At 48.3% G+C, this 24513-nt stretch overlaps 1 protein-coding gene across 3 annotated transcripts in view; it reads left to right on the top strand.

Moving 5' to 3' along the window:
- The window catches only part of EIF4G3 (eukaryotic translation initiation factor 4 gamma 3), a 144773-nt gene that overhangs the window by 93874 nt on the left and 26386 nt on the right, over positions 1-24513 (top strand). For all 3 annotated transcript variants that reach the window (XM_053997729.1, XM_053997731.1, XM_053997730.1), the window contains 8 exons: positions 600-708; positions 5902-6759; positions 13510-13598; positions 15142-15394; positions 17724-17881; positions 18976-19101; positions 20167-20277; positions 23949-24119. In XM_053997729.1, the coding sequence (XP_053853704.1) occupies positions 600-708; positions 5902-6759; positions 13510-13598; positions 15142-15394; positions 17724-17881; positions 18976-19101; positions 20167-20277; positions 23949-24119 (1875 nt within the window). The remainder of the gene's footprint in view (positions 1-599; positions 709-5901; positions 6760-13509; positions 13599-15141; positions 15395-17723; positions 17882-18975; positions 19102-20166; positions 20278-23948; positions 24120-24513) is intronic.

The following is a 24513-nucleotide window of genomic DNA, read 5'->3' as shown; positions in this document are numbered from 1 at the left end:
TCTCCTCTTGCCCTGCAGGTCCCATCCCCCAGGCAGGCTGGGGGATGTTTTTCATCCAGGCACTCCCAGTCTGGGATGATTTCCTCCTGGGATAAGGAGTGATGTGTGTGCAGATACATCTGTCCACCATTCATCCCGTCCTGCACACATCAGCTGGTGAGAAGTACACAGAAGAGTAAATCAATAGATCTAAATCTCTAAGGGGGTTGAAATAATGGATCAGTAGAGAAAGGAGTCAAATCCCAAAGGTGAACTGAAGTCACAGAGGGATCCAGGAGCCTTGGAGTGTGTCCTGCAGGGAGGAGCTCCTGGGAGAGGTGCTGGGAGAGCAAAGCACATTGATAATGGTGCTGTGCTGTCCCTTCCTTGCTGCTCTTAACAGGGAGCATCCCTTTCCCCTTTTCTTGCTGCCTTTCCCTCCCTTTCCCATGAACTTTTTGGATTTATCCAATTGACCTGTGTATCTTTTCTCTTTATTTTTTCTCTTTGTTCTCCCCACCTTTGTTTTCTCCTCTTTATCCCACCCTGTGTCATCTCACCCATGCCTTTGCTGCCTGTTTTTATGTCCCCAGGCTCACCCTGTTGTCCCTCCCCCCCAGCAGGTGCCCAGCCAGGTCCCCGAGCCCGTTCCCACGGCGTTGGGAGCCGTGGAGAGCTCCCACCCCTCTGGCAGCGCCCCCGGCACCGCGGCCCCCGCCTCCAAACAAGGTCGGTTCATGGAGATTTCCTCCCTCATTATTTTGAATCATTTATTTTTTCCCCTCCTTTCTTGTTTTAGTTGGAATATTTTTGGCAGGGAGACCAGCAGGCAGCAGAAATAGGAGGGGAGGAACTTCTCTTCCTCCAGTGGAACATTTTAAGTGTGTTGCTAAGGCAATTAATTGGAAATTGCTAATGTGGAACTGGTTAAAAATAATTGTCCTCAGTCTTCTGTGTCCTAAACGTTGTTTCAGAGCACACAGAAGGAAGAAACTCCTCTCACCCAAGTGCCATCCTCCAGAACCCAGCGTGTTGTCAGGGAAACGCTTTAGCCAGAGAGGCTCTGGATCATTTGGATAATTAGCCACAGCAGTGGCATGGATCCAGAGGATCATATGGCTTCCCCAGAGCTGCTTGTGTGTCCAGTCCTGTAGGAATGGGCAACATTAACGAGGAAAAATCCCATTAGTGTGCCAAGTGTCTCATAAAGCCCATAGCAGATTTTGCTGACTTTGGTAAAAATGGCACAGATGGAAAGAGTTTCTTAAAATTCCATTTCCTTGGACAGTGCTCTCAGGCACAGGATGGGATCCTTGGGGTCCCTGCACAGGGCCAGGAGTTGGACTCGATGATCCTGATTGCTCCCTGCCAGCTCAGGATATTCCATAATGTACATTGGAATGGAGATTTTTAAAACTGTTCAGGGACTTGTCCCAGGAGGCGACAGAGCAGGCCCAGGCTGTTCCCACACTGCAGTTGGCAGCCATTGGAAGCTGCAGTTGCTGATGTGTGGCAGCAGGATGGGTGCTGGGGTACAGAGCTGACACCACCATCTGCTTCCCAGTTTCACCCATGGCATCACAGCCTCCGGGCTCTGCCTGGAGCGGCACGTGCAGGGACGTCATGGGCTGCTGGGATTTTTATTTCAGATTATCCAGAGTCACAGAATCACCAAAGTCAGAAAAGCCCTCCCAGATCTTCAAGTCCAACCCAGCACTACTATGTTCAGTACAAACCATGTCCCCAGGTGTGTCACATCCATACTTTTTTTTTTTAACACTTTCAGGGACAGTGACTCCACTGCTGCCCAGGTCAGTGCCCTGTCACCCTTTCCATGAAGGAATTTTCCCAAAATCCAACCTGAGCCACCCCTTGCACAACCTGAGGCTGTTTCCTCTTGTCCTGTTGTGTATTCCCTGGAGAGGTTTGCTAGAGATAAAACAAGCCCCAGAGGAGCACAGCCCTAGAAAAGGGGACAAACCAACATCTCTGGTGCTGCAGATGCCCTGGATCCCAGCACAGTCACTGCTGGGAAGCCAAGGACGGTGTCCCTGGGGTTGCTCTTACAGCCACAGCATGGACATCAGGGTCTCCCTCTTCCAGTGCTGTGCCTCTAAACTGCTGCAGTGTCTAGAAATTGGTTGTGAAATGTTGAAAAAGGACCTTTGGGGGCTGGTCTGGTCCCATCTCGCACTTAAAGGCGGGCTGTGGCTCTGTGTAGATGTTGGTGCAAACCTTCGATGTCCTCAGTGTCACCTGAACAAGGCATGGGTGGGTCTGACGTCCTTTGGCTCTGCTGTGGCTGTGCTGCCTGAGCTCCCCTGGCTGTTTGGTGCTGCCCAGCTCTGGCACAGCTGCTCATCCCTGTCTCTATCCCCTCTGCCAACATCCACTAGTCCCTCTTGCTGCCAGCGACATCCTTGGGACAGAGCTGGGGCTGAGCTGTAAAACCGTGAAATCACAGATCATCTCCAGCCAGAAGGGACCTGTAAGGATCACCAAGTCCAACCCCCTGCTCCTCACAGGACCACCTACCACTAAATCATATGACCAGGAGCTCCTTGAACTCTGAGCTCTGAAAATCCAGCACTTTCCATCACAGTATTTCATCTTTGTGTATGAAAATGTGGATTTCCAGGACAAACAGGTCCTATCCCTCTTCTCTCTCTCTTTAACTTAATCCCTTTGTAGGCAACTGTGAGTAAACTGGAAGTGTGTTTGCTTAGTTACACAGCTCTGACAGTGCTGGTTTAAACAGAAAGCAGGGCTTGACTGGGGTTTAACACTGATGAGCTTTCCTGTGTTTATCTCTGTTCCATCCCAGAAAGAGTCAAACATTTGTTCCAGTCCAAAAATTGCTAAAGAGCACATTTATGTAAGCACTGCAGGGAAAGCCCTGGAATAGCACCCAGCCATGGCTGGGGGCCAGAGCAGTGTAGGGGTTGGTGTCAGTAATTAACAGACCCCGTTAATAATATTTAAACTGAACTAATGACTTTTGGGGGGCACGTCTGTTCAGAAATACATGCCAAGGTATCAACATGATTTTTCACTCTGATGTTGGGGTATTTTTGCTTCCAAAACAAGAGTAGTGACAGGTGGGGTTGCATGGCTGAAGTGCTCATTCAAACCAGTGTTGTTGTTTCTCCAAAGTCCCCTCTGCCCTGTCCATCCTGTGGATCAGCTCTCCCTGTGCCCTTCCTCTCCTGTGCCTGTTGGCAGCTGCTGAAGTTTGGAATCAGGCTTTCATTGTGATTCTGTCACACCCAGTGCTGCTTGTGCAGCTGCTTCTAACAGTGAGCAGCATCTGGCCAGTGCACTGGGCTTGGCTCAGGCTCGGCTCGGGGTCGGGGTCGGAGCCGTGTGCTCTGCCGGCACACCAAGATCTGCAGTCCCTGTTGGCTTGGTCTGGAAGTCATTCCTGAGGCTGGATTTGGGATTGCATTATTTATATCTGTGGCTGGGTTTTTTGTAAAGACAAGCCTTTGGCATTTTGTAGAAATCCAGAATGGTTTGGGTTGGAGGGACCTTAGAGCTCCTTCCATTCTGACCCCACTGCCATGGCAGGGACACCTTCCACTGGACCAGGTATAGGAATTGCTACTATAATACCTTGAAGAATCACATTCTTTAGGTGCAAATTATGGTTCCTGGAGATGTCCCTGATGTGTCCATGCCAGCCAGGCTGACAGAGGGGAAGATTCTGCTGGAGAATCCAGGTCAAGCCAGTGGCTGAACCTGTGGAGCCTGGCTGCAGGCCAGGCTGGTGCAGGAGGTGCAATGGGATAGAACTGCATGGAATCAGAGCTGCCCACATTTTTTCCGCTTGCAGAGGTTAAGGGGGATGTTTGGAATAGTATTATCCTCTTTTTAAACCTCTTTCCAAATCTTGCAATGTATCAGACATGTAGAATGTACAACATGGTTTGTGTTATTAAGTCAGACCCTGGAGTTTGGAAAGCTCCAAAGCCCCTCTGCTGACACTGAGTCAGTCCTGGTGCCACCTCGTGAATGTTTGCATCAGGACAAAAGATGGAAAAATGGCAGCGAGCCCAGCAGTAATTGTCAGATAAACACCACAGAGCAGGAACACATTCCTGTATCCAGTAAAATCTTCCTCATCCACTGTCCTGGCCAGTCTGTGCCACTGGGACCACCCAGCAGCCCAACAACGGCTCTTCGTGAAGCAGGCAGTGGGGTCTGTCCCACTGGGTATGTGAAAGAATCTTTAAGGAATAATTTTGCAAAAATTGTATTTATTGGGAAATTAAAAAAAAGAAATCTTTTGATATTTCCCCTGGAGCAGCCAGCGCTTCCTGTAAATACTTTCTAAATATAACATGAGGAATGATCTCAGCATATTTAGGAAGAGGGATTTGATCCAGTTGGGATGAATTGCGTTGATTTTTGTTTTCCCTCCCCAACTGTGAGTTGTTCACGTGACTCTCTGTAACAGTTGGCAAGGATGAGTCCTCCTCTGCCAGCACTTGGAGATTTGTTCTCTGGGATGGGGGTTCAAGTTCAGATTTGCTTCTCATTAGCCAAATCTGCTTCTCATTCTCTGAAATCCCTCCTCAAATAACTGTTCTCTGGGATTTTGCACACATAACCTGTATCCATGACGAGAACATTGGCCAGACAAGGTGTGGTTTGAAGGAAGGGAGTTAAACCTCTGGTTTCAAATGCAGCTGTGGATTTGTGCTGGTTTTATCTCTCAGAATTATTTTCTTAACACTTCAAATGCATTTGGTTGGGTTTTTTTTGTTTTTTTTGTTTTTTTGAGCATTCTCCTTTGACTCAGGGAGAGAATATCCAGGCAGTTGTTTATAGCGAGCTGCAAATGTCAGGAATGCTCCAGAAGTTCCTGCAAAGGATGTTCCAGAAATCAGAGGTGACGTGTTTTCTTTCTCCAAACCAATTCCCGCATCCTTTTTCTTCCACTGAGCCTCCAGAATCAAAATCAGCTGTTGGGATACTCTTTCCCATCTCTTTCCTCACTTGTCATCCTCCTCCAAAGCCATGTCCCTGGGTGCCTCATTAGGTTGATAAGCTACTGCTTGGCCATGGGCCTCTGTAATGCTGCTGGGGCTGCTGACGGCTGCCAGCAGAGCTCACTTTTGCTCCAGCTGTTCCTAAAGGTGGGATTTGATGCTCCAGGCAGTTTCAAATGGGTTCTCCTTCAAAAACCCTTTGGTTCTCCTTCAGCCCTTTCCCTTCAGCTGAGCTGTTGAATAAGCCCCAAATGGAAATCCAACAGAGCCAAACCTGTTCAGTTCTACCTGAATTTTGATGATTTGCAGTTGGTTGTGGTCTTTGACTTCTAATCTGAAGAGCAGGTTTCTGCCTCTGGCTTTTCTAGAATTATTTTTGCTGGTGTAACATTGTCATGAAGGAGTCCAGTGTTCCTGCAAGATCTTGAATGATAATGGCTCATACTTTTGTAGCAAAGAAGTGGGAAGCAGAGAGCTGCAGCAGAGCTTTGGGAGCTGTGTGATGGTCATGGCAGGGACAGGGTCACCAGGTCTGTTGCTAATCATGGGAAAAGTGCAGAGACTTCTTTCTGCACAAGATTTTGGGCGTTGCGTTGATGCATTTCTTCCAAACACCCAATCTAAATCTCTTTCAGTTTAACCCATTCCCTGTTGTCCTGCAAGTTTTTGTCCATGTAAAAAGTTGCCCTCCTTGCTTTATAAGCCCCCTTTAGGCACTGGAAGGCTGCAATGAGTCTCTCCAGATCACCTCATCTCAGGATGGCAGAGGTTGTATATTCAAATTTGGATTCCCAGTGAGGTGCAGGAGCCTCTGGTGTCTTCCCCAGAGCTCCTTGGCAGAATGCAGGAATGGGAACCAAGGGAGCCAAGGCACCGGGCAGGAACATGGAGTTGCCTTGCTGTTGCTAATGGGTTTTTTATCCTTTCTCAGAAGAGAAGCCAAAACCAGATCCAGTATTAAAACCACCTTCTCCAGTCCTCAGACCAGAACCTGCTGGGGAGAAGAAAGATCAAGCTGGGCAGACGACCGAGGCCCCCACCTCAGTGGAACCCTCAGCAGAACTTCCTCGTGCTCCGTCGCCAGCCCCGGCCGCTCCGGTCGCCGCTGTCCCCGCGGCCACCGCTGCTGTCACCGTGTCCAGCAAAGCCACGCCCGCGGCTGACCCGGAGGACAAATGTGAACTGGCCTTCCCCAGAGAGGAGGCGATGCCTACCCCCAGTGCCACAGCCTGCCCGGAGCCAGCGGCCCCTCCTCCTGCGGAAGAGCCCGGTGCCGAGGCATGCACAGAGCCCAGCAGTGCAGTAGCATCCCCCGGTGACGCCTCGGTGGCGGTGCCGGCCGGGCCCGCTGTCACCAGCGACACGAGCAGCGCCGGGGCCGCGGGGGCCGAGCCGGGGGCAGAGGCGGCCCAGGCAGAAGCTGCAGCGTTGACTGTGGAGGTGGAGCCCACCGAGGCCCCCCCAGCAGAGGTGGAGAGCGCTCCATCACCTCCCAGTGCTCCTCTCGCTGCTGCCTCTCCTCCTCCCACCCCGCCGCCCACCCCGCCGCCCCCGTCCCCTCCGCTTCCCGTCGCTGCTGTCACCACTACAACTCCTTCCCCACCTCCTCTCCCGTCTCCGAGTGCCCTCCCTGTTGTCCAGGGAGATTTAGAAGGAGAGGAGAGCACAAGAACTACTCTTAGTGAAGAGGTAAAAGATACTGAAAAGAAGGAAGAGACAGAAGCAGATGGGCAGCTGGATGAGAGCCGGGAGGCTCTGACTGTGAACTCAAGCAAGAGTCCTGTCCCAGGTAAGTGTTGGGCTCTGTGAGTTCATGTTGTGAACTGCAGGATGAAGGAAAGGGGCTTTTTCTTCTTCCAATAGGTTTCTGTTTCTGTTCTATCATCCAATAGATATTTCTGTTTCTATCTGCAAAAGAAAAAGCCTGGTGGGGCTGCTGTGATTGTGAAATGCTGATCTTCGTTGGCAGGGATAGAAATCCCTCCAGGTTGTTCATAGTTGGTCACTGACTGGCACGTGTGTCCCAGGCTGGGGTGGGCTCCTACTTTCATGGCAGCACGGGGCTGGTGGAGGGGGAGTGCAGAGCACACTGCTCTTTGTGGAATCCCAGGATGGTTTGGATTGGAAGGACCTTAAATCCCATCCAGTGCCACCCTCTGCCATGGGCAGGGACACCTTTCACTGTCCCAGGGTGCTCCAAGCCCCAGTGTGTCCCCAACCTGGCCTTGGACACTTCCAGGGACAGGACAGCTTCTCTTCCCTCCAAGGTGAGCGATCGGTCCAAGGGCCTGTGGCTCTGGGTTTGGGACCCTGAAGCTCTTGGGACAAAGCCCCTGAGCCAGCAATTTCTGGAACTGCTGGAGTTGGGCCTTTTCCAGCTGAAAAAATGTGTCACGGTGGTCCCAGATGTGGGAAAATGAAATAGACCATTCACACTCACCCAAACAACTGACAACCAGTGTCACACCAGGGACATCCACCAGTGTCACACCAGTGTCACACCAGGATCACACACCTCTACCTGCCCAGCCTTCATTAGTGATGCTTCTGCTTTTCATTTGCAAAAGTCACATGTGAGCAAAATGTACAATTTACAATTTTTCAATTAAATTCTGCAGTTTACATTTAAAATTCACTAAAATTGCAATCTCTGAAACCACCTTTTAAAATCCAGCCTGTTTCTCCAAGTGTTGTTGCTTGCCTTTGGTTTCAGCCCTGCCACATCACTGGTTTGGCACTGTGGCTTTAACACTCTGTGTTTCCTGTGGAAAATGGCTTTTTTTGCAGAACTTCCTGGAGATCAAATTGTGGAAAAGAAGTTAAATGATCAATTCCTTGTATTTGCTGCTGGAGGGGTGTAATGGGGGCTGTTCTTCACACCCAGCAGTGTTAAAGCATTTCATGTGTCACATTTTCTACATCCTGTTCTGCAGTTATTTCAATTCCTTGGAACATGGTGAAGCTTGGACAAAGAGGACAAACAGTCTGTTGTGATTTGGATCATGTTGGTTTTATTTTTTTAAAGTAACATTTCATTTAGGGTTTTTTTTAGTTTTTTTTTTTCTTTGATAGATGGGGAATGGGCTCAGAAATCTCAGGCTCTGCTCTTAAATGCCCTGAAAGGCTGAGATTGGCCCTGTTCCATGTTTGTGTGATGCTCAATATGCTGATTTTAAAATCCAGTATCTATAGATGAGAAGATCCCTTTACTACACCAACCATGAGGATTTTTTCCTGTTAATCTTCTTCTATTTTTATTTCACTCGGGTCATTTCACTGCTGTGGCACTTGTTGTTCTTTCAATCCAAGCTACTTCATAATCCAAATTAATTTCCTTAAAAAGGAGAGAAGAAATGTGACTCTGTAAATAAGGTTTTGCACAGGCAGGTTCCAGCTTGCAGTGTTATTGCTGGCTCTGTAATGGCCTGTAGTTTAAATTAAAAAAAAATTAACTTACAGTGTTTGGGCTTTTAATTATGCAGAAGATTAATTTTAATGCTGTAATGTCATTATGCTCCAGAGCACACATTAGCTAAGCCATTGGCTTTGGCAACACGGAAACAAGGAGTTCTCAAGTCATGTAAAAGATGACTTGAAACTCAGATTTCTATTAAAAGCTCAGGGCTTCAAAGAAAGCACAAAGCTCTCCAAGTGGTTCTTTGTGCTCTACCCTTGTTTTAATGATCCCGAACTATTGCATTTCTCTGCCAACCTTCTTTTCAGCAATAATTTTCCAGTTCTTTCTTGTTTCTTGAAGAGAGGAAGAGAGATTGAAATAACATCATCTGAGGCTGCCTGCTAATTCAGGAACAAGGAACATATACATTGTCTGCCATATACATTGGAAAATCCAGATGCTGACCCTCAGGAGCAAGGAGAAAGGGTTATATTGTTGTGTTTTTCTTGGACTAAAGGCTGAGAGAGTTTTGTTTTTTTTTTTTTTTTTTGATGTCTGGAGTTAGGATTAAACCTGGGATAAGGGAAACTTCTCAAGCACGTGCTGGTAGCTGTGAGCTCTGTGACTTTGAGCAAGATTTCTTTGGGGTTTTCAGCAGAATGGTGTTTTTATTACAGAGCAGCTTGGCCACAAATCGTGCTCCTGCTTTCCCTTTAAAGGGAGCCGAGCTGGGCTGGCTGGGACAGTGCTGGACCTCTCAGGATAATCTCATTCCTGCAGCAGCTCCTCCTGACTTTCATAGCTATGACCTGGCCTGCCTGATTTTGGGAATGAGACCTTCATCCCCTCCTCCCTGGGCTGCTGGGGCAGCACTGCTGAGGCTCCCAGGTGGATCCCATATTTTGCACTGGAGGTGGCAGCTTTTTGGGGATGAGCAAAGGGATTTGCCTGTTCCTGCAGAGTTTTGCAGGACACACCTTCTGTCCAACAGTCAGGGAAACCAGACCTGGATTTTTGCTCTGTCGAGCTCTGTGGCGAGAAAGAAAATACATTCAGACCCTTAAACATCTTTATGCTGCAGCAGTTCTTTTTTTACAGCTCAACAAAAGAACTTTGTCAGTGTTTGCAGGGAGGGGCTGAAGCTGAGTTAATCCTATGGGGATCCAGGGGAACCTCCAGTCGTCCTTTTCCACTGGCATTAGGTCTCTACCAGGTTTCCAAGGTCAAGGAATTCTGCTGGAGGACCCTTGTTGTATTTTACACTGAATTCTACCTGCTCTGAACACCCTCACAGTGAAGTCAGCAGCTTTGGTGGTTCAGTCTCTGTGTCTCTGAGTGACTGGATCATCATTCCCTGCTCATCAGCATCACTGCTTGTGCATCCTGGTGAAATGGGGAAGATGTGGTGGGTTTCAGAGCACTAAAGCACTGAGCAGTGCAGGGTGTTGTACCCAGGGGTGGTTTCTTGCTGCTGACCATGTTCCTGGTCTGAACATCCAAAGGGGACACATTCCCCCGTTCTCAGGGCACAGGCTGTGTTCCTGCCTCCTCAGGAATTTTTGCCTGAAGTTTTTAGGACAGGCAGAGCTGTTATCTGCAAGGGGCAAGAGCACATGCTTTTTACAGTAATTAATTCCTACTCATCTGCTCTACAAGGAGAAAAATAGTTTATCAAGAGAGGACCTGGGCGCTCCAGTCCACAATAAAAACATCACCATGGCTAAAGGTCATCAACGACTGTTGCTTTTTATTAAATTTTGGGATTTCTGTAACTACACTGAGAGACCAGCACTTTCCAGGCAGCAAAACAGGAAAAGTGTTGTTGGTGGAGTGGAATTTCTGCAGAAGGAGCTGCCAGAGACCTGAGGCCTTTGATGTCACCATTCTATCATGGCTATTAAAAGAAGCAAAGAGGAAAACAAGAGACTGATGTGTGTCACAGACAGAACTCCTTGGGACACAGGAAACTGAAAGAACTTAATACACATGGAATTCAAAGGGCTGTTTCTTGCAGAGCTCGTTTATGAGACATATTTCTGTATTAAGTAGCCCAGCTGTGGCAAGTCCTGGAGTTTCTGAGCTGAGGAGGTTGTAACAAGCGACTTGGTCTGTAATTGGAAATACCTTAGAGACATTTCTCCAGCACCAAAACCTGGAGAGGCAGAAACATAAATCAGGTGTCACCTTTTTCTTGATTTGCTGCCATGACCACTGGAATATATTTTCTTTTCCATGAGCTGGAAGGCAATGGTGAATCTTTGCTTTGGTCTTTCATGGCATGTTGGATAATAAAATAAAAATGCAAGAGCTGGTATTAATTTAGGCTTCACAGTTGGCACCACATCAGAGAGGAGAGGCCTCGTGTCCCGCTGGACGGGCCGTGAGCTCGTGGGTGGGTAAATCCTGTGGGAAGATGTTCCACTGGGAACGTGACACAGCTGGAGAAAGGGATGAGGGAGTGTTGGGCCTGCTGAGCAGATCCCTGCAGGGGTGGGGTTAGCACTGGGAGTGGTGTCCGGGGTAGTCTGGAATTGTTTGTTCCTCTTTCCAGTCCTAAAGTAAATCTGTGTTGTCCCTCCTGTTATCTCCCTTGGCTCTGGAAGCTGTGATAAGAGCTCAGAGTGTTGGTTGGGTTTCTGGTGTCCCTTCTCCAAAGGAATGAAATGAGCTGAAAGCAAGGTCTGGAAGTGTGAATAGTGGCAAAAATGAATCTGCATTTGGGCAGGACTTAGACTATTGGAGAGGACATGAAATTGCTCAACTTAGGGACAATGGAAAATGGAAAAGAAGACCAGAAGTGTCTGGAGTTGTCCCTTTCCAAGAGCCAAACTGGACACATTACTTTGTATTTCCCTACAGCCTCACAGATGAAACTCCATCTTCAGATGAATAACGCTATTGTCCTGTTGGATTTGGGGTTTGGGAAGGTTGGCACCCAAACTCACATCAGTGCAAATTCTCCTTTGAGCTCCTGCAGCAGAAATATGAACTTGACAGGAAAAAAAGAAATCTGGTGTCTGCTATTTTAAGAGCAGGGAAGATTGAGCAGTGTCTCCAGAGATCTCTGGAGATCCACCCCGGGCAGCTCCACAACACGGCTGGGGGTTGGAACCCCCAGGCTGATGGAAGTTGTGGGATTTAAGGCAAGACTCATTCGGGAGGCTTGGCAGGATTGCAGCCTCTACAGAGCTTACTTTTGCCAAAAAAAGGTGGAAAAAAAGCATACTTGAGCAGCAGTAATGTTCACATCTTGACAGCTGAGGAAGGAAACACCCCAGACCTTTGCCAGCCCCAAATCCATGACCCCTGAGTTTATTTCTGTGCAGTTAAAATGAAATGTTATTTTACGCCATAGATGGTTTCCATGGTTTGAGTTTGAGGGCAGTGAAATTCTGTCTGATTAAAAACTTTGGGATTGATCAATTAAATGACTTGGCTGTGGCAAAATTGAGGTTGTTGCTTTGCAGGCCTAATCCATTCTTGGAGAAACCCCTGGAAGTGCAAGTGACATCATCAAACAAGACTGAAAGCAGCCCTTTGAAAAGGGCTCAGTTTTCACTGAGTTTTTAGCAGATTTTGTGATGGAGGGAACTGGGGAAGCCTGTCTTAGATCTGTGTTTTGCTGAAATCCAAAAAATTACCATGTGCATGGACAATAATCATCCCCAGCCCTGGTTTTTCCCCTGAACTCTGGGAATAACTGGGCTATTCCTGCCAAGGGAGCTGCCAGGAGCAGCAGTAAAGGCTGAAACCAGCTGGGGGAGACAAAGCTGTGTTGCAGTCTGGGCCTGCTTGGCCCTTCCTCACCCCTCCTTTGAGCCCCAGAAAATTTGGGATTTGTGCTGGGGCTCTGCCCTGCCCTTAAAGCCTCTCTCCATAGGGAAGGGCAATGGGTGGGATGGGGTGGATCTGGAGCTTGGGAGATCTGGGTGACTTTTCCAGCCATTGGTTCTGTGAACAAGGAGATGATGTTTGAATATTTAAATAAGACTTTCCTTTTCTTATTGGAGTGTTCAGCCTCAAGGTAAAAGTCTTCCATCAGCACCGGTAGCTCCTCTTGCTCTTTGGGCTGGGGCCTGGATGTGGTGATTCCCACGGGAATCTGCAGAGTGTCTGCAGGTCCATGGTCACCCTCCAAACAGAGAAACACTCTGGAGAAGCCATGGAAGCTCGTATGTATTCTTTAGGGCAGTGGGAATGCAGCAAATCCCATTTGCTCCATGCCCTTAGGAACAGAGTTGGTTGTTACTAACTCTTCTTATTTATCCGTAGTAAAGAACCTTTCAAAATTCTATTTTATTGTGATAAAAGAAGTGCACACTGGGTTTTTCTACAGCATCTGCTGGAAACCAAAGGCCAAAGCTGGAAATCTGTTTGCAGTAATCTTCAGTCACAAAATCAATCCCATTTACACTCTGTTGACTGAGCATGTGTGCCTGGGATCCGAATTTAAGCTGGGAGCATTTGCCACAAATTAGGAGCAGATTGGATTAATGGGTTTGTCTCCTCTTAATATATTGTGTGGTTTCTTCTACTCTTTAGGGGGAAAACACGATTGGAGTAAATCAGTGCTGATCTTGGGAATACTCTGTGGTGTTTCCTTTGACTCAGTTGGCCAGGGAGATCATTAATGCTGGAGTTATGAACCTGCTTTTAAATTGAAATATAAATCCAGCTCAGAGCAGTACTGCAGGATTGAAGGAGTTTTCCTTTTGGATGAGATACTGGAAATTTGGGCTTGCTTATGGTTAATATTATAACAATGATAATTCTTGAGAAAAATATGTTGAGAATAACTTTCTCTCCCAGCCAGCACCTGGTCCTTCCAAAAACTTGACTTCCTAAAGGTTTTTTCCCTGCATGATCCTTGTGCTCTTGGCAGTGACCTCCTTGCTACCCCAAGTGCCATTTGGAGCTTGACTGAGCAACTTGTAAAACAATTCCTGTGTTTTCATGTCATTCCAATGATTGTTATTGCTGCATTGAAAGCCAAAGTGGTTGAATCAAGCTGAATCCTCCACAAGGCTGAACTGCTTCGTTGTCCTGTGCCTCAGACCAGCCCCTGAGAGGGAAGCTCATCAGCCACGGCCCCATCAGCTCCGTGTCATTCAGGGTTGTAACAGATGCACATTTACATTGCAGCCCAAACCGCTGTAACTGCACCAAAGACCTGGAAGAAACCAAAAGACCGGACCCAAGCCACTGAGGAGGTGACAGAGGCAGAAACAGAGGTGAGAGGGAACCAAAGTCCTGCTTTACCCAAATTTAAAGATGTTGTTCCTGTCTTGAAATTGTACTTTAGAGACGTTGCTTCCTCATTGTCTCACAGGGCAGTTTTGGGGAGGAACTCTGCTGTTCCTCAGCATCCTTTAGATAACAGGTGTCAGTCTGCTCCCTTTTAAAGCTCTTCAGTTTTCTTTGGGTTTGCCTAATGTAATGACTAATACAGTCATAGAATCACAGACTGGTTTGGGTTGGAGGGGCTCTTAAAGACTCATCTCATCTCATTCCAACCCCTGCCATGGCAGGGAACACCTTCTACTAGAAGATTCCACTAAACTTCCACCAGCCTCCCAGCACTGAGGAGCCCCTTTCAGTGAAGGGTGAGGGAAAAGTCGGTTTGGATCCCTCAGCACTGCCCCATTTTGGTCCTAGGCCACCATCCTGACATTTGGCAGGTTATTTTGCACAGGGATATCATGGCCAAGGATAGTTTTCCTGATGACCAACCAATGGAGAAGCCGACAAAGGAAAATGCTGAAGTTTTCAGGCAAAACCACCTCAAGAGTGATTAGATGAGTAAAGAAAACCTCCCTCACTGCTGTTCTGGTGGGGATATTGCAGCAGGGGGCTATGCTTAATATCCTGGGTCAGTATGGGGTTAGAATCAATCAGAAAGGGAGCAAGAGAGTAAAAATTTAGAGGTTCGGACTGCCCAGTGTGTGGAAAAAAGCTGAGGTTGGCCAGATGTGGTGCAGAGCAGAGAGCAAAGGGGCTGCACCAGGAGGTTCATTCTCCCCTGGAGGAGTCGTGTCTCCTGCACCACCCAGCAGTTCCACTGAGGAATTCTTCAGAGAATTCCCCTGAAAAATCTGAAAGAAGGATGTGGTGCCATCAAGTAGGGAGGCAAAGGATCAGGAGCCTCCTCCGGAGCATCCTCAGTGAAGTTATTCCTTTGTTCAGTGCTAAGAGGGGCTGGGATTTCTCGCGGGAGAAGCGCGTTCCGACGCCTCCTCGTCTGAATGCACAATCAGGCTGTGTCCTTGGAGAGCTCTAAAATTAACAGCCAGGGATACTATTAATGCTTTTTCCTGAAACTGAGATGCTGGAATCATGGCTGGATCTCACACTGCCTTCCTTAGTGGCATCTGTTCCAGTTGGCAGCAGGCATTTAAAGGAAGAATTCCCCAAAATAAGCACCACGTGCCTTTTACCATCCCTTTATCATGGATGGTAGGAGAAAAGGAAAGCAGAGTTGTGTTTCCAGGCTGGGATTGCTCATGGCTTAACAGTTCCCTCCATCCAATCCTGTGGGGATTTCATGGGCAATGCTGAGTCTTTCCAGTTGCACCCTTAATTATCAGTGGGTTATCCATGGGAATGAGCTGATAAATCACCCAGTGGCTCAGTGTGGTGTTCCACATCCCTGTGTAAGATGCATTTGTATTCCTGCTGCTCCCAAAAATGCCGTGTGAATCCATGAAGAGCCATTTCACGTGCACTGAGTTTGTCAGGGTGTTTCTAACGAAACCTCTGCTTCTGTTCGTGCTCCAGCCGAAGGAGGAGGAGGAGGAACCTTCAGGGGACAAAGTACTTGAATCCGACCAGGAGAAAATGAGCCATGGGCTTCAACCAGAGAGGGAACCCGCAGAGCTCAAGGCAGTGAAAGCCGTGGAGGAGAACGGGGAGCAGGAGGCAGAGCCGGTGCGAAACGGCGCCGAGAGCGTCTCGGAGGGCGAGGGCACCGACGCCACCTCCGGCTGCACGGAGAGCTCCGGGGAGGGGCCCGTGTACCAGTACAAACCAGGTAGGTCCTGCTCCATCTGCTTCTCTGCCTCCCTCCTGTAAGGGCTGCAGACACCCCAAGTGCCATCCCTACGGGTGTTCCCACTGGGGCTGGAAGGGGATTTAGATCTGCCGAGATCTGCAACCCAGCAGGCCCCAAGAGATCTTCCACGGGGACCAAAGGGAAAAATGGTTTTTGTCTTGCTGGTCGTGGTCAAGAGAAGAGAAAATCCCTAACTTCTTGAAATTTTTGTGCATTTGGATGCTGGCTACAGCACAGTGGAAATGAGAGTTGATTCTTGTGTGATCCACAGCTGGAAACCATCCAAGAAATTCCACATAAACCAATATGCTTCTGAAATAAGAGGTGGTTAAATAAGCGATGAAAGTGTTCATTGGGTCCTAAATACAAATATGTGTGTTCATAAAGATTTAATTTCCTGGCTAAACAGTTGCATGGATGTTTGGATTTCTAGAAAAGTAAGGAAAAGAAACAGTTTGTGGTTTTCAATCCAGGCACTGCCCAACTCAGCCCCATTGATTAGGGTATCGGATATCTATGGAGTGTTTTTGTTATTTATCAAGACACAACCTTTTTATTATTTATGAAGATTTTGTAATTTATAGACCTGAACCTCAGTTAATCCACCTCATTTGGAGAGAACTTGAGACCAACTTCTCAGTTGCTCCCAATTTTTAAGCAATTTCTTACTCAAATGCAACTCCCTCCACATAAAGTAGACATTTTTTAAGAGCCCAGAAATTAAAGAGTATAATAATAGTAAGGAAGGAGAACCTGGTGGGCAAGGAGTACCACCGTTAAGGGACTCCACTGCAGTGGTTATTTGTGCACCTCTTTGTTCTGTCAAAGACCTCAATTGCTTTGGTTTTATTAATTCAGCACAATCATATTGTGAGGGGAAAACACAGAGGCCTCTTGATAGCTCATCACACTCAGGGTACCTGAGCAGTTCACTAGCCAAGCACTTCCTGAAGTTAATCCATAATTCATCAGCTGATGCAGTCAGAACAATCCCAGTTGTGTCCAGATGTCCTTTCACTCAGCTGGAAGGGTTGGATGGATCCCTGGGAAAGCAACATACATCAGACTTGTGCAACAGTCCTCAGTTTTGGCTCTCCTCTTCTGAGAAAGGGGAATTTCTGCCTCTGAAGGAACTGTGTGTTTGATCCCTGTCTCTCCCTGCATTGGGGATCCTTCTTGTAACGCTGCCCAGCTGCTCTTCACATTAAAACAGCTCATTGAGAGCTTTCCAGGAGAAGGAAACTACACATAAACTGCTTGTTGTTGTGTTGGAGCTTTTCCATGGTAAATGACAGGTACAGTGAGTAGGCCAGGAATTCCAGCCAGGATCCAGCCAAACCATTTCTGCACCCCTGTATCCTGAAGCTCTGTAGAAATAAAACTACATAAAGAGCTAAAGTTTGCAATCACTTCTGTGTATTTTCATTCCCAGTTATTAAAACCCATCGTTGGAGTAAGTCCCTGCTCGTGACCTCTGCAGGGGTGTAGATGGTGAAATCCCAGAGATCTAAAGTCGGGGGTCAGGGAGTGAAATAAAGGAATAATAAATACCTGAAGGGCTGATGAATGCTGAGTAATGCAGTCTGGCATGAGGGAGATCCAAAGGCAGCATCTCATACAGATGTTTTCCTTCAGATAAAACATGTTTTCTTCCCTAATTTCAAACAAACTGTGGCCAGTGCCGAAAATCCTATCTCCAGGCCACCAGAGGCTGACTTCCCTTGTGCTAAAGTGGCTGTATGTTTATGCTTTGATTTGCACCAGGCAGAGTCCTCCACACCCAAAAAGCCCCACGTAAAATAGATGGAAAGTTGTAATTCCCAGATCATGGCCTGTGGTTGTGGCTTCTCTTGTTTCTGCTTGTTATCTCCAGCCTGGGTTGTTCACAGTTCCATGGTTTCACATTTTCAGAGGGTGTTTTTGTTCCATGCTCTCCTCTCCTTGACTTTATGTTTATGGCTTCCTTTTACACCAGACAAATCCTTTTAACTTCCTTATTTTCACACAGAAACAGGGAATTGTCCCCATTCTGCCATATCCCATAGGAGAGCAGAAGTCAAAGTTAGATACATGGGTTAGAACTGGAATTAGTGACCAGATCCAGGTGTGGTTGGACTTGGCCCCTGTTGTTCATGTCCTTTTAATGTTACATGTGTTGCCCTTCTCTCTCCCTTCATAATGAAAATCAAATTAAATTGAAATGTCCCAGGCTGGTGCAGCAGCCTCATCCCTTTGGATTTATCAGAACCACATCTGGGTGAGCAGGGGGTTGGTTTCGTGTGACTCTCAGGGACTTCTCTCCCTATAGAGCAGTGGAAGCCCCTGGACCCGGAGGGGAAGAAGCAATACGACCGGGAATTCCTGCTGGATATCCAGTTCATGCCTGCCTGTATCCAGAAGCCTGAGGGGCTGCCTCCCATCAGCGACGTGGTGCTCGACAAGGTGAGAGGAGAGCCCATAAAACAGGTATGTGCAGGGTTTTGATATAAATAAAGATCCATAGTGCCTCATTCCTGAACCATTTCCATGCCAGGTTTTAGTGGGAAGTGGGAATAGTTGGTCTCATCACAAAATTCTACAAAGAGAGGTGTTGGTGCCTGATGAATGTGCACAGATGATTAAAAACTGAAGCGTTTTTGATAGTCTTTATCTAGATTAAGTTATACCAGGATGTTATTAAAATTTAAAATTACCCAGCCATGAAGAGTTGAGGATCCAAGCAAGGCTGGATGGAAAGGCAGTTGCTTCTATTAGATCAATTAATTGATCTATTAGATCAATTAAAAAGCAGAGAGAAGCTTTTGGGCAAACTGTTTCTTGATCTGAAGCAGGTTCTTCGCTATTTATAAGCGGATCTAATAAAAGATCCTAAAGAACTCCATTTTCGGGCAGTTTTGGGATTTCTCTCCAGCCTCATCTCAGAGCTGATTGTCTCTGCTGGAGGTCTGGGCTTAGTGAAACACTTGGGATTTCTGAGTGCTGACACCAAGGCCTCGTTCTGCTCTCACTGAGAGCTGGAGAGTTCCTTGGCTTTGATGGAACCACGACAGCCTCACTCTTGAGACTCAGGGACTTGGGTGATCCTTGCATGCAGAAACATTTCCACTCCGAGTTTCATACCCAGGCAAATTGTAAAATGCAGCTTTATTGCCAAAATTATTTCACCTACCTTCTATTTTCCCATGATTGTTTCTCACTGTTCTGTGTTTGAGCTTCCTGGGCTCAGTTGCCCATCTCTCATGTTGGCACAAAAGCCATTGCTTTGAGGGAAGGTGGCAGTTTCATGCTCCTGAACCAAGACAGAGCCGCGTTACTATGATTTTATCCTCCATAACCCTTGAAATGTTTCTGAGCTCCACCTGTTTCCTCAATAGTCTCCTGAAGATGTATTTTAAATTAAATGCTTATTTTTAGCATAAGTGTGGATGCCTAAAACTTGAGTAATTTGTTAAAAGCTTTAATTTGTCTGTTAAATATGACTGTCCTGGTTTAGCAGATGCTGTCTGTAGATTGTGTGACCTCTGAGCAGCCCCTGTTTGTGTGCTCTGCTCACGGCACAGGTCAACCAGCCCAAATTGCCGCTGAGGACTCTGGACCCCCGGATCCTGCCACGAGGCCCCGACTTCACACCAGCCTTCGCTGATTTTGGGAGGCAAGCCCCCGGGGGAAGAAACGTGTCTGGAAGTGTGAGTTTACCCCAACTTGCTCATTTAAAGACTGGCCTTAACACTAATGAAGTCCCTCCTCAGGCTTTTGGGCCTCTTCCAATGCGCCGGTAGTTCTGGTTTTGTCAGGATGAATGCAGGGGTGATGTTTGCTTGACTGACAAAATGTAGGACAATTGGAAATGGTTGTGGATGTTTGTCACAGGTAGCTGTTGTTTGGGAAGGGTTTGTCTCCTTCCTGTTTCCCTGTGTGAGAGGTGGAAGCGTTTCCACACCAGGACCCGGCAGTCGTGTGTGCGGTCGCGCGTTCGTCGTACAACAAACCCGGCGTCAGTGCGTCAGCCTGGGGGCTGTGCTGCAAAACACACCCACAGAGCAAAGAGATTTTACTAACAAGCAAAATACAGCCAGCACCTGTGTGTTCCTGCTTTCTCTGTGCTTCCACATGTTGTTTTGGTCACTTCATTCCTTGTTTTCCCACCTTTTCTGCTGCTTTTCTTTCATTTTCCCTTCTTTTCCCTGTGTCTGGCTTTGCCCACACTCTGAAATCCCTCTGTGAGTTCTTCACTCCTGCCCTGCCGTGTCTTTTCCTGGGGCACAGGTGCCCCCAGCACGTGCTACCCCGTCAGTGCCACTGGAGGAGGACATCATTAGGGGCAGTCACTGATTTTCAGCTATTGAGCTGCTTCTGCTGTGTCCATCTGGATGTGTCTAATGACACAGCCATCGTGGAGCTTTCAAATCCGCTGGTTCCAGAAGAGTTCCCTGAATCACCCCAACTTCCAAGTGTGCAGCTTTCCAGGAGTCAAACCCAGCGATTTTGGGTCAATGTAATATTTTTGGTTTGGGAGCAGCCTCGTGGCCGGTGCCTCAGTTCCGGGCTGCACGCCTGTGTCTTGGAGTTGCTTTGGTGCCACAGTTTCTCTTGGAGCACCACCTGGTCCACAGAACCTCGTGAGGTCGCCAGCGCTTCCCGCGTTGGGGCCGTGCCGGCTCTGCTGCGGCGCCTCCTCTCCTGTCAGTGCTGAGTGTCCCGAGCCCTGCGGTGCCCGGGTAACGCGGCTGTCGCTCTTTGTCTCTCCACAGGCCTGCAAAGTGCAAAGCACCCCTGGATTGCCCTCCCTGGCTCGGTGTGGGCCCCCAGCATGCCCTCTCTTGGTCTCGCCTCACCCACCATTGAGGAACCTGCCGATAGGGGTAAGCCAAATCCCCCCCTCTCCCCCCAGACTTTGCACCTTTTTGTAGAGTTGCCTTTTTTCCCCACCACCCGCTGTTGATAAAGAACGACTGGCAGAAAACTTTACAAAAAGGTGCAACCTTGTTTAAAAAAAACCGAAACAAGACTTGCGTTGTACCCCTCTAGGCAGTCTTCAGTGGTGGGTGGGACATCACCAGCTGAGGGCATGCTGGGACGTTGGCCCGAGCGGGATCCGCGAGGGTCTGCACTTTGCAGACCTGTGGAAAGGGGGAGAAAAGGTAAGTCCCGCTTACCCCGTTCATTTGGAGCATTCAGCACGTAACATACATCTTACATTTGCGCCTTTGCAGAGCAGAGCCTCTCCTTGCCTTGTTCTGGAGGAGGGCTGGAAGGTGACGTGGTTTAACCAGCCTGTCCTCGACGCCGGCGGTTGTAGGATCAGAGGGTTCTGAGCCCCAGCAATGCCAGACGTTCCCCTCTCGTGACGCATGGCCACCCCTGCGTGTGCGCTGCCTGTCCCCTGCCATCCCACCTCTGCACAGGCCATGCCATGAACCATCAAACCACTGCCTCTTCCTTGCCCCAAATAACGTCGAGCAGCTCAGCGCTAACCGCTTCCGGCACGTTGAGAGTCTTTTGTTTTGCTTCTTTGGCTTTTGTCTTTGTTTCCCTCTTTTTGCTTGAACATGTTTTATGACTGTCTCTGGCACTAACCAAAGTTGCGCCGGACGGCACCGGGGTGGAGTTGCACAGGAGGAGAATGCAGCTGGGAAGGCTCTTTGGTGTAGGCAGGGTTAGGTGAGCGTGGGAGATGCAAACTCGGAGATGTGGGGCTGGAGCGGATGGGTCCGTCCCTGCACAGGCTGTGTTTGCTTTGTCCTTCCTGAGAGGTGATGGAAACTGAAATCACCTCAGTTCTTGTTCCCAGAAGACACAACCCCTCCCACCATCAAAGCTCAATTTCACTGTCTGCATTCAAAGCCTCTTATAGAGGGAGAAGCACTTCCTTAATTCCTTGTATGGTCTCTAAAGTATTTCCATGACTTGTGGCTTGAGTGGGAGCACCAGGCCAGTCTATGCTGCTGTGAGTCCTTGGCTCCTCTGCAGGAGTCTTGTACCTGTGTCTTCCTGCTTTCCTTCCTCATGTCTTCCTCTGGAAGAGAGGTCATTCAGATTAATGCAGGAACACCTGGTACTTGTCCCATGCTCCAGAACCATTATTATTTAAAGGAAGCCAGGCCTGAGCTCAGGCACCTCTTTAACTTGCTATATAAATCTGGAGCCAAAAACCCCAGACCCCTAGACCATTTCTCTTAAAAGTTAGATCCATCTATTATGTTATTACATCTTCAAAGGATGCTTCTGTTCACTGATTGAAAACCTAATCACACAGTTTGAACTGATTTTATTCACAGATATTAAAAACATACAGTCTCAAAGAAAGTCTTTATTGTGTTGATGCTTGAAAGGTCTGGGCTCAAAGGCAGCCGGATGTGAGGAGGTGACAGGTGGTGCTCCATGCATCCCTCAGTTTTCCAAGGAAGTCGCCTCCCTCAGGGGTGGGTGTTTGCTGAAAAGGAACACTTGCATGGACCCGTGCCCGAGGAAGTTCCGTGCCCAAGGAGGTTCCGTGTCCGAGGAAGCGCCGGCCTCTGCGGCTCCGTCCCCGCGCGTTACAGCCTGGCGTGTTTGGGAGGTCCTTCAGACCAGAGCTGAGGAGGAGATGGGGTGGCTGCAGGTCACCTCTCCTTGGCTTTGCCCCTCTTCTGGGGGAATGAGCTCAAAGGTTTGGGTTTTCAGGGCACACTCCAGCCTGGCTCTGATTACAGAGCTGTCCACGGGCAGGAGGTGTGTGCTGAGCTCTGGCACGTGTGGCTGTGGCCAGTCACTTTTCTGTGACATCATTGTCTGGTCTTGCAGCTGGAGAGAAGTCTCTTCTCTCCACATTTGCAGCGTGGTCAGAGCCTGGGCTGCAGAACTGTGTAACACCAGAGGTGGTGAAGCCAGGGCTGCTGCCAGGCCTTGCTGAGCCAGACCAGTGTCAGTCAGGGCTCAGGGTGGGAGCAGAGAGGGGACACAGGGAGAGATCAGTGTCTGCTTTCGGAAGGTGCCTGACACAAAAACATCCTGAAGGCTCCCTGTTCCACTGTTGACTCCTCAGGAGTGATCAGCTGGTGCAGTTGCGCTACAAGTGGTTGGACTTGATGATCTTGGAGATCTTTTCCAAGATTCTGAGATTCTGTGAATTATAGCATTCATGGGGCTTGTGCCCCATGCAGTTTGAATAATCTGCTGGGCTATTTCTGTGCGTGGCAGGGGATGTGAACAGGGGTCTTTGTAAATTGAGGGGAGCCCAGTGACACCCTGCCCCTCTGAGCCCTCTCCCAGGCACCACTGGGCAGAGCAGGTCACAGCATGAGGTCATTGTTTTCTGACAACATCTTCCTCTGTTGCTGTTATCCCAGACAAGAGCCCCAGCACTGCTGGTGATCCTGCTCATTTGCACACATTTACCTTGTCAAAGGCGAGTGGTTCAACTCCCCCCTGCCTTTAAGAGGAATTTTGCCTTTCAGTAACCATAAACCCAGGTTTGTGACTGATGTATGACATAAGAGGCACCAGCCAAGAGCCCTTTCCTCCTATTCATTGAAGCTCTTCAAGTAACTGCACTGGCCTTTTTGATGCTTGTTCAATCCCTTTGTTGAACAAAGCAGTCTTTGAAATGGCCCATCTTCCATGAGTGGCTGCTGAGCAGATTAATTACTGCTGTGGGAAGTACCAGGTTTGATAATGGAGTTTTGCTGCTTTAATTTGTACCTTGAGGTTGGCCATCTGTGATAAATGAGTTCTGAAATGTGAAAGAGCATGGGTGAAGAGCAACCTCCCAACAGTACCTGGTACCTTTAGTCCTTAATCAGAAGCCCCCAGATGATGAAGAGGAGGTTTGGGGGTGTCTTGTGCCCTACCACTTGTACATCTGGTGAAAAACTCCCCAGCTGTGGCAGGTTTTGTTCCTGTTCAGGAGCATCACATTACACAGGATTGCAGAGGTGCTTAGGCAGTTCCAAAGCACCCTGATTCCCTTTTGTGAAACCACCCAGAGTTCGTCCCATATCTGTTAGGATCCATATTTTTAGAGTGCAGGAGCTGCAGTGATACTCTTTCACTGTGTTTTATGTAATTCCCCTCTCAAAATGGCTTTGTTGGAAGCAATCTCCAGTAAAACTTAACATTTCTGGCAGAGCTGCCAATTTGTCATTGTCTAAGTGCTTGAGATGGCATATTTGAAATACACCTGTAAGGGCTGAGTTCTTCCACACCTTGCTGTGATGTCTCAGTTACACAGTTTCTGACTCCCAAGAGGCACTTTTGGCCAGTCGGGGTCAGTTCTGCCCCCTGCAGCAGCACCCGGAGCACCGCCAAGTTGTGTAGATTGTGCAGGCAGAGTCATCCCATCTCTCTGTTGGGAAAAGCTGCCCAGAGAAATGTGTTGGGTGTCTCCACGTTCCTGTGAGCAGCCCGGAGCAGTGTTGGGTCGGGGGGACTCCTGGTGTCCCAGCAGAACGTGCTGGTGGTCAGCGGTGCCACCAGCGGGTGTTGGCGTTTGCCCTGGATGTGTTATCCAGCGTGAGCTTAAAGTGGGATATAACAAGGAATGTTTTTGTCCTAGTTGTTGAATGTTGGACCGAGGAGATCTCAGCCGGGCCAGAGGAGGGAGCCCAGGAAGATCATCACTGTGTGTGTGAAGGAGGATGTGCACCTGAAGAAGGCAGAGAATGCCTGGAAACCAAGCCTGAAGAGGGAAAACCAAACTGAGGACCCAGAAAATGTCAAAACCCAGGTGAGAGCATAAGCAGGTCTGAGGGTGCAGCAGCTGCCCCAGGTAATGGTAATTTGCCTTCCCTCTTGTATCAGACAGTGAAAAAGGGCAATGAATTCCAGTTGGAATCCCAGCTTTCCCCTACCTTGATGGTATTTTTTGTATGTTTATTCTTGACCTGGTGTTTAAATGCCAGTCCTGTATATTAAGCAGAGAACACCAGACAACCTCCTGTCTCTCTTCCAGGATTGCTTTCTTACTGCTGTTTTACTGGAATATTCCTGCCTCTGTTCTAAAGCAAAGAGCCCTACATTCCCAGCACAGAACTTGGTTTTCATCTCCTTTTAGACTACATTTCTTCCCTGAATCCTCAGCAAGACTGAGGTTCCTCTGTGAAATCCCTCAGTTGGTCCTG

This window comes from Vidua macroura, chromosome 23, assembly GCF_024509145.1.
Source record: "Vidua macroura isolate BioBank_ID:100142 chromosome 23, ASM2450914v1, whole genome shotgun sequence".
NCBI classification, from domain to species: domain Eukaryota; kingdom Metazoa; phylum Chordata; class Aves; order Passeriformes; family Viduidae; genus Vidua; species Vidua macroura.
The sequence above is the reverse complement of the archived record's forward strand: the minus strand, read 5'-3'. Positions and strand labels throughout refer to the sequence as shown.